Source organism: Ranitomeya variabilis, chromosome 2 (genome assembly GCF_051348905.1).
Source record: "Ranitomeya variabilis isolate aRanVar5 chromosome 2, aRanVar5.hap1, whole genome shotgun sequence".
NCBI classification, from domain to species: domain Eukaryota; kingdom Metazoa; phylum Chordata; class Amphibia; order Anura; family Dendrobatidae; genus Ranitomeya; species Ranitomeya variabilis.
Genome location: NC_135233.1, coordinates 369,178,312 through 369,187,945, shown reverse-complemented (window position 1 = coordinate 369,187,945; position 9,634 = coordinate 369,178,312). Strand labels below are relative to the sequence as shown.

At 38.2% G+C, this 9,634-nt stretch overlaps 1 protein-coding gene across 1 annotated transcript; it reads left to right on the top strand.

Moving 5' to 3' along the window:
* The first annotated feature begins 2,957 nt into the window (after positions 1 to 2,957).
* Positions 2,958 to 7,311, top strand: LOC143809439 (single-stranded DNA cytosine deaminase-like). Its single transcript, XM_077292509.1, has 3 exons — positions 2,958 to 3,202; positions 5,224 to 5,632; positions 7,047 to 7,311. Exons 1-3 carry the CDS (start codon positions 3,065 to 3,067, stop codon positions 7,151 to 7,153), a joined length of 654 nt encoding a protein of 217 aa, XP_077148624.1. The 5' UTR covers positions 2,958 to 3,064; the 3' UTR covers positions 7,154 to 7,311.
* The last annotated feature ends 2,323 nt before the right edge of the window (positions 7,312 to 9,634 follow it).

The window sequence follows — 9,634 nt, the reverse complement described above, 5'->3', positions numbered from 1 at the left end:
CCAGCAATAGATGCAGAGCGTTATGTGACATGCTTCTCACACACTACAGCGCTCCTCTGCCAACACTGTCATGTCATTCTTAATCGAATGACATGACAGTGCTGTGAGAGGAGAGCTGAAATGGAGATCAGTGTTTTCCACACACATTCTGGATATATTTAAGGACATTATTCCCCGATATCTGCGATAGAGTCACAGTGTAGTTTGCAGCAGAGCTCTCCTCCTTCCCTGATGCTTGTAAGGTCAGCACAATTGTATGAAAAAGTTTGGGCACCCCTATTAATCTTAAGCTTAATGTTTTATAAAAATTGTTTTTTTTGCAACAGCTATTTCAGTTTCATATATCTAGTAACTGTTGGACACAGTAATGTTTCTGCCTTGAAATGAGGTTTATTGTACTAACAGAAAATGTGCAATCTGCATTCAAACAAAATTTGACAGGTGCATAAGTATGGGCACCCTTATAATTTTCTTGTTTTAAATACTCCTACCTACTTTTTACTGACTTACTAAAGCACTTTTTTTGGTTTTGTAACCTCATTGAGCTTTGAACTTCATAGCCAGGTGTATGCAATCATGAGAAAAGCTACTTAAAGTGGCCACTTGCAAGTTGTTCTCCTGTTTGAATCTCCTCTGAAGAGTGGCATCTTGGGCTCCTCAAAACAACTGTCAAATGATCTGAAAACAAAGATTATTCAACATAGTTGTTCAGGGGAAGGATACAAAAAGCTGTCTAAGAGACTTAACCTGTCAATTTCCACTGTGAGGAACATAGTAAGGAAATGGAAGAACACAGGTACAGTTCTTGTTAAGGCCAGAAGTGGCAGGCCAAGAAAAACATCAGAAAGGCAGAGAAGAAGAATGGTGAGATCAGTCAAGGACAATCCTCAGACCACCTCCAGAGAGCTGCAGCATCAACTTGCTGCAGATGGTGTCACTGTGCATCGGTCAACTATACAACGCACTTTGCACAAGGAGAAGCTGTATGGGAGAGTGATGCGAAAGAAGCCGTTTCTGCAAGCACGCCACAAACAGAGTCGGCTGAGGTATGCAAAAGCACATTTGGAAAAGCCAATTTCTTTTTGGAAGAAGGTCCTGTGGACTGATGAAACCAAGATTGAGTTGTTTGGTCATACAAAAAGGCGTTACGCATGGCGGCAAAAAAACACAGCATTCCAAGAAAAACACTTGCTACCTACAGTAAAATTTGGTGGAGGTTCCATCATGCTTTGGGGCTGTGTGGCCAATGCCGGCACCAAGAATCTTGTTAAAGTTGAGGGACGCATGGATTCCTCTCAGTATCAGCAGATTCTTGACAATAATGTTCATGAATCAGTGACAAAGTTGAAGTTACGCAGGGGATGGATCTTTCAGCAAGACAATGATCCAAAACACCGCTCCAAAACTACTCAGGCATTCATGTAGAGGAACAATTACACTGTTCTGGAATGGCCATCCCAGTCCCCAAACCTGAATATCATTGAACATCTGTGGGATCATTTGAAGAGGGCTGTCCATGCTCGGCGGCCATCAAACTTAACTGAACTGGAATTGTTTTGTAAAGAGTAATGGTCAAAAATACCTTAATCCAGGATCCAGGAACTCATTAAAAGCTACAGGAAGCGACTAGAGGCTGTTATTTTTGCAAAAGGAGGATCTACTAAATATTAATGTCACTTTTCTGGTGAGGTGCCCATACTTATGCACCTGTCAAATTTTGTTTGAATGCAGATTGCACATTTTCTGTTAGTACAATAAACCTCATTTCAAGGCAGAAACATTACTGTGTCCAACAGTTATTAGATATATGAAACTGAAATAGCTATTGCAAAAAAAACAATTTTTATAAAACATTAAGCTTAAGATTAATAGGGGTGCCCAAACTTTTTCATATAACTGTATGTGTTCAGGGAATGAGGAGATCTTAGTGTGATAATGTTAGACTCATCATTTTTATCACATAACAGTGAAAACGGCAGTTGTGACATTTTTGGGGGGTGTTTCATTTTACACTTGTATGATGTTGCCTTTTTATGATTAGGCAGTTTAATACAGGAGAGAAAGAAAACTTTATCAGCCAATATCTCTACAAAATAGAGAAGATATATAACAAATAAAAACTATGTTTTATTCAGTTCTTCAGCCACTTTATCATAAGGTACAATCCTATACCACAAGTAAACTCTACTTATAGAAATAACTCTCGTTTTTCTCAGTTAAAAATAAGGGAAAAAAACATATTTGGTATTCAGATTTACTAAAATATCAAATTAATTAAATTAAATAGAAATTGAATTGCATTTTTGGTCACCTAACGTGGAAAAAAAATACAATAAAATATTGTCAAAATCTCGAATGTCCCTCAAATTAATATCAATAAAAACAAGCCCTAACACAGCTCCATTAACAGAAAAAATAAAAATGTTACGACTTACGAATCTTGTAAAATGAAGAAAAAAAAATGTTATTTTTATAAAAATCAGATTTTTTTTCCATCACTTAAATAGAAAAAAAAAATCAACATAAATTTGGTATCTCCATAATCACACTGACCTAAAAAATCATGTTTTAAGATCATTTTTACAGCACAATAAATGTAAAAGCAAAACCAAAAAATTCAATTATTTCATCCCACTTGGAATTTTTTTTTTCCCAATTTCGTAGTACATTATATGGCAAAGTGAATGGTATAATTCAAAACTACAGCTTCTCCCACAATAAAGCAAGCCTTAAAAGGTCGAAGTCGAAGGAAAAATAGAAAAGTTATTGCTCTTGGAAGAAAAAGGGGAATAAAAGTCCAAAAATGAAAAAAAAAAAAAAAAATTAACATTAAAGGGTTAATAACACCTTACAAGGGGATTTCTGTTGTTTATTACCTATGGACAGAGATTAGTTTCTTCTTGTGACATCTAGCACAGACAAGTCCTTTCAGTTTCTTTTCCTGAGAGTCGTTCAGATCCATCTCCGGCTTTTACGTTCTTGGGTGAACAATACTTGACTTGTAAAACGTAATCTGGGAGTGATCAGGAAATAAAAAAATTAATGCAGTTGACTATAAACAGACATGAAGACTGGAATGTATGCAACAAACAAAGGATGTTCTGCATCGTTACTAGACAAACCCGTCTCTAACTATCAAAGCGTGGATGATTTCCATACAAGAAGTCAGACGAGAAGAACACTGGAAAGTTCAGCACATCAGGTCAGTACGTCCCCGGTCGGTATATGGATATGTCTAACCTAACATCGTTATGTCTAAATTAAAACCATATACCTAAAATTACATAAGATAATACTATCTACATTTTTTAGACATGTCACAGATGAAAAATAAAACTAGGAATGATTCATGATTCATCTAAGTGTCTGCATGTAGATGTGGGAAAACTTTGTCATTCTGCCAACATGAAAACCATACAGTAACATTATTGCATAGCTCAGAAAAAAAAAGTAAAAAAGAAATGAAAAGATGAAAAAAAAGAAATGTTCCTCATTTCAGCCTCAAATTACGCAAAGTTGATCCAGAATAAGACAACCCTTCCAACGAGGTTAAAGATAATTTTCCACATCTTAGGAAAAAAATTGATCTCGGATTCCAAAAAGTGCAATCAAAATAAACCCCCGGCTCATCTCCAGATGTCTCATACCCATAGCTTGTAATATTATAATTTGACACAATGCTGTCTAAATTTCTATAGGCACCATGATGTCACAGATGGGAAAAATAGTCTAGGATACATTCTAACAAATTTAGATTTTTTTTTTTAGCCCCTTCACCCTGTAGCCTGTTTTCACCTTCCTGACCAGGTCAATTTTTACAATTCTGACCACTGTCACTTTATGAGGTCATAACTCTGGAACGCTTCAATGCATCCCACTGATTCTGATAATGTTTTCTCATGACACGTTGTACTTTATGACTTTATAACATTTTTTTTATATGACTTGCGTTTATTTGTGAAAAAAACAAGTTTGGCAAAATTTCGAAAATTTCGCAATTTTCAAACTTTTAATTTTTATGCCCTTAAATCAGAGTCATATCGCACAAAATCATTAATAAATAACATTTCCTGCATGTCTACTTTACATCAGCACAATTTTTGAAACATAATTTATTTTTGTAAGGACGTTATAAGGGTTAAAAGTTGACCAACGATTTCTCATTTTTACAACAAAATTTGCAAAACCATGTTTTATGGATCACCTCACATTTGAAGTGACTTTTGAGGGGCCTATATGACAGAAAATACCCAAAAGTGACACAATTCTAAAAACTGCACACCTCAATGTGTGCAAAATCACATTCAAGAAGTTCATTAACCCTTCAGGTGCTTCACAGGATTTTTTTGATTGTGGGAGGAAAAAAATAAACATTTACTTTTCTTTCACAAAAATTTTCCTTTAGACCTATTTTTTTTACATTTTGCAAGGGTAACAGGAGAAAATGGAGGATACAATTTGCTGTGCAAGTTCTCCTGAGTATGTCGATATCCCATATGTGGGGGAAATCTACTGTTTGGGCGCACGGCAGGGCTCGGAAGGGAAGGAGCGCCATTTCACTTTTTAAATGTAAAATTTGCTGGCATAATTAGCAGGTGTCATGTCATGTTTGGAGAGCTCCTGATGTGCCTAAACAGTGAAAAACCTCACAAGTGACACCATTTTGGAAACTAAACCCCTTTGGGAACATATCTAGATGTGTATTGAGCACGTTGAACCCACAGGTGCTTCACAAAAGTTTATAACGTTAAGCCTTGAAAATAAAAAAATCACATTTTCCGCAAAAATCTTTTTTAGCTCCAAATTTTGTATTTTCATAAGAGTAACAGGAGAAAATGGACCCCAAAATTTGTTGTGCAATTTCTCCTGAGTATAACAATAGCCCATATGTCACCGAAAACTACTTTTGAGGCACAGTGCAAAGCTTCTAAGGGAAGAAACGCCATATTACAGTGCAGTTTTTGATGCACTTGTTTGAGGGTGCCATGTTATATTGGCAGAACCCCCCATAAGTGACCCCATTTTACAAACTAAACCTCTCAATGAATTCATCTAGGTGTGCAGTGACACGTGTGTCACGTCCTTTTATACCATACACAGATGGGATATGATTGTAGCAAACTTTCGGTTGTGAGGAGCACTTGTCCTGTTTGTGTTATCAGTCTCTTTCTGGATCTGTAAAATTTTCCAATGCAATGTTTAATTTATTTATTTGTATTTAAGGCTTTGACTTGCGCTCTTTCCAGCAATATGATTTTGATGGCTCCTGAGATGTTCCGCTCTCATTACCGACCATATACGCAGCCTCCAGCCACTCATCTCTGCTATGAGGTGTACGATCAGCACAAAAGTGTTGATTTTGGTCACCTTACCAACACCGGAGAATCCCACGCTGAGATGGTGTTTCTTGGAGAACGATTCAGCGATGCTTGGAGAAACTGCACTGTTGTATGGTACATCTCTTGGAGTCCATGTAATAACTGCACTGAGATTTTGCTGAACACATTCCTTCCCAGTAACCCTCATGTCAAGTTACACATCATATTCGCCAAGGTCCATCCATGCACTACTAAAACTAAGATCCAAGAACTTAAACGTAAAGGAGTAAAAATACGACCAATGTGTCAAATAGGTAAGAGATTGCACATGATGGAACTGTTTTGAGTTTTGACAATCTTAGATGTTCTACATAATAAACCCTCAACCCATAATTTGATGAGCCACCATATGGACTTAAAAAGTCAACGTTTTCACCTTAAAGTTTTTCAGAGCCTATATAGGGTAATGTAAGATGTCAGTTTGGTTGGGTTTATAAAGTGATGCAAATCTTTATTTTCCAAGAAAAGCTGAAAAGGATCCTACATGAAATAAACAAAGGAAGGAAAGATTTTGGGCAGCCATAAATATTAAACAAGACTTGCCTGAACCGACCTATTGCACAAAGATGTACTGGTGATTTATCATGTACTCTTCCATGATGGCAGATGTTAGGGGAACGAATGATTGGAGATGTTAGGTCCCACCATACCAATCTTTTGAAGTAGCTTCTTTCCCTCTCCTCATAAAAAAGAACACATACTGTAGGAGAAATATTGTTTGGCCATAAGTTGTTTTATGGCTCTTTCACACATCCTATTAATTCCGGTAACAGAAAAATTACATGGGATATTAATGTCCATGTTTGTAATATTTGTGGCATACGTGTGCCGCATCAGTATCACATGTACCAACGCCTGGTGATCAGCAGTACTGTTCATGCGGTTCCTCGGCGCCGGGTGCTGAATACCACTCTTATCATTCTCCCCTGCTCGAGCTGCGATCAGGGGAGAACGTTGAGTTATATTCAGCTGATAACAGCGAGAGCAGATGTGGCTGATGGGGGTATTCATCAGCTGCCCCCTGCGCTATAAATAATATGATGTGGGTTCCCCTGTATTTTTGATAACCAGCCAGGTAAAACTGACAGCTGTGGGCTGCAACACTCAGCTGTCAGCGTTAGCAAGGCTGGTTATCAAGAATCGAGGAATCCCCATGTGTTTTTTTCAATTGCTTAAATAATTTAAAAGAACGAGTGGGGTCCCCCCCATTTTTGACAACCAGCCTTGCTAAAGCAGACAGCTGGGAGCTTGGTATTCTCAGGCTAGTAACAGGCCATTGGTATTGGCCACCCCAGCCTAAAAATAGCAGCCCGCAGCCACCCAGAAAAGCTCCTCATAGGACCATCACAGTGGATTTCCCATAGAAATTAATTGGAGTTTACCAAAAGGATTTTAGATTTAGAATTAGCATAGCCTTAGATTACAAGAGTTTTAAAGGGAATCAGTCAGCAAGGTTTTGCTATTTAACATAAGAACAGCATAATGTAGGAGCAGAGATGCTGATTCTAGTGATCACTTGCGCAGTTGCTATAGTTTCAATAGTTTTTATCAGCAGGAGATCATCATTTGATGACTTTAAGCCTAAGGCAGAAATGACTTGGCAAGGACATAAAAATTCTTCTATTTTTATTCTATTTTCCACTTAATTTTTTTTTCTCTTTTTTTTAGACTTTCGTTGGTGCTGGAAACATTTTGTCGACACTTCAGAATCCTTCATCCCATGGCAAAATTTATACAACGATTACTATAAGGCTTTCCGATGGTTGATGGGCTGATTAGTACAGAACGTACACAATATAGGTTTTTTTTTAATGTTGTTCATGATTCTCCACCTCAGTACAATTGCAATCAATAAAAAATTTGTGGCATTATTTTTTATATATGTTAAAAAAATCAGGAATTTGCAGAAAAAAAATTGGTTTGTGTCTCCATTCTCTGAGACCCGCAGCTTTTAAATTTTTTTTTTTTTTTTTAAGTCAATGGATATGTATGAAGGCTTGTTGTATTGTGCAGTGATAACGTTTTTTTTTATTCCATTTTGAGGCTCCTTAATTACTTTTTAATGCATTTTTTTCAGAGGAATTTTAGTGACTCAAGAACAGCAATTCCGGAACTTAAGTTAAATTTTATGAAAAGGCAAAAAAAGTTAAGTTTTAAATAATTTTATATTTTCACAGATCGGCTTTTATGGACGCGATACCAAATATGTTTTTTTTTTTTCAGATTTCTTTCATTTCTCTATTTTCATTTGGAAAAATGGGTATTATACCTACCGATAATTCGGTTTCCAGGAGTCCATCCTGACAGCACATTGGAGGACGTCCTCCTCCTCCTTGCAGGGACAGGAAAAACAACACGAGAGGTTAAAAGGTCCCACTCCGCCCCTTTCCTTTACTGGTTTGACAAGTACCACACCATGGATAGACATACTTTGCACTCTTTATTAACCAAACATATTACAGCATATGAAATGGTATACATAGAGGGGGAAGTAACAGTGCTGTCAGGATGGACTCCTGGAAACCGAATTATCGGTAGGTATAATACCCATTTTCCAGGACGTCCCCCTGACAGCACATTGGAGAATACCAAAGAAAACCTCCTTAGGGTGGGACAACTGCTTGGAGAACTTTTCTCCCAAATGATGTTTGCTGGGCTGCTAATACATCTAGTTTATAATGCTTACAGAACGTGTTTACCCTGGCCCAAGTTGCGGCCTTGCAAATCTGATCTAGGGATGCCCCCGCTCGCTCCGCCCATGATGCTGAAACAGCCCTAGTAGAGTGTGCTTTAATTCCTGTTGGGCACTCTACCCCCTCTGATGAGTAGGCTTTTGAAATTACAGTTGTGATCCATCTAGCTATTGACGCCTTGGAAGCTTTTTTACCTTTGTTCTTACCCCAAATAGAACAAAAAGATTAGAATCCTTCCTCCAAGAACTAGTGGCCTCTAGATAATTTAATACTGCCCGTCTAACATCAAGGGAGTGTAAAGCCTGTTCTTTTTCATTAGAAGGGTTTTCACAAAAGGAAGGTAAAATTATCTCCTGGTTTCGGTTTTTAACCGAGGCTATTTTAGGGATAAATGCTGGATCTAATTTTAGTATTATATGGTCCTCTCGGACCTGAAGGTAGGGGTCCTTAATTGATAGAGCCTGAATCTCACCTACGCATTTAGCTGTTGTAATTGCTACTAAAAAGGCCGTCTTCCAGGTACGTATTGAAATGGGCATGTCCTCCTCGAGAGTATAAGGATTTTTACATAGAGCCCTGAGGACCAAATTTAAATCCCATGTGGGAGCTAGCTGTCTTAAGGTAGGCCGTAATCTTTGGATAGCCTTCACAAATCTAATTATCCAAGGGTGGGAGGCCAATGGATAATCCAATAAAGTGCTGAGGGCCGAGATCTGTACTTTAAGAGTACTCGGCCTGAGCCCCAAGTTGAAGCCAGTTTGTAAAAAATTTAAAACTCTGGGAGCATCCAAGGCCCCCGGTATCACGGCCGACCCGCCACTTTCCATACAAAATTTCCTCCAGATTTTGTGGTAGATGGCTGCGGTAACAGGCTTCCTACTAGCCTGGATGGTTGTAATTACTTCATCCGAAAGACCTCTGGATTTCAAGATGTCCCTCTCAGGATCCATGCTGATAGATGTAATCTCTCCGGGTCTTGGTGTAATACAGGCCCTTGATGAATGATATCCTTCCATACCGGGAGTTTGATAGGTTCTTCCGTTGTCATGGCTCCCAACAATGGAAACCAGCTTCTTTTTGGACAAAACGGTACAATTGTCAGTACTGCTGCCTGGTCCTCTTGAATCTTCCTGAGCACTACAGGAATGAGTGCTATTGGGGGAAAGGCATAAGACAGAGGCTCGTTCCATGTTTGACTTAGGGCGTTGACTGCTTCCGGCATGTCTGAAGGGTTGAGGGAATAAAATCTGGGAACCTTTGAATTTTTCCTTGTGGCGAACAAATCTATCCCGGGAGTTCCCCAACTATGGCATAGTTCTTGAAACATTTTTTGATTTAATTCCCATTCGGTTGGACAAACCTTTCTTCTGCTTAGGTAGTCGGCTAGAATATTTTGAGATCCTTCCAGATGCACTGCTGTTATTGACAGGACCGTGTTTTCTGACCAAGAAAATATTTTTTGCGCCAGATCTTGGAGAGCCTTGTGTCTGATCCAGAATAAGACAACCCTTCCAACGAGGTTAAAGATAATTTTCCACATCTTAGGAAAAAAATTGATCTCGG

Bases quoted from the DNA above. Each gene is read 5' to 3' on its own strand.
- LOC143809439 (XM_077292509.1), top strand. From the start codon at position 3,065: ATGAAGACTGGAATGTATGCAACAAACAAAGGATGTTCTGCATCGTTA. The intron at 3,203-5,223 runs GTCAGTACGTCC...TTTGTATTTAAG, and splicing joins TGGAAAGTTCAGCACATCAG to GCTTTGACTTGCGCTCTTTC. The intron at 5,633-7,046 runs GTAAGAGATTGC...TCTTTTTTTTAG, and splicing joins ACGACCAATGTGTCAAATAG to ACTTTCGTTGGTGCTGGAAA.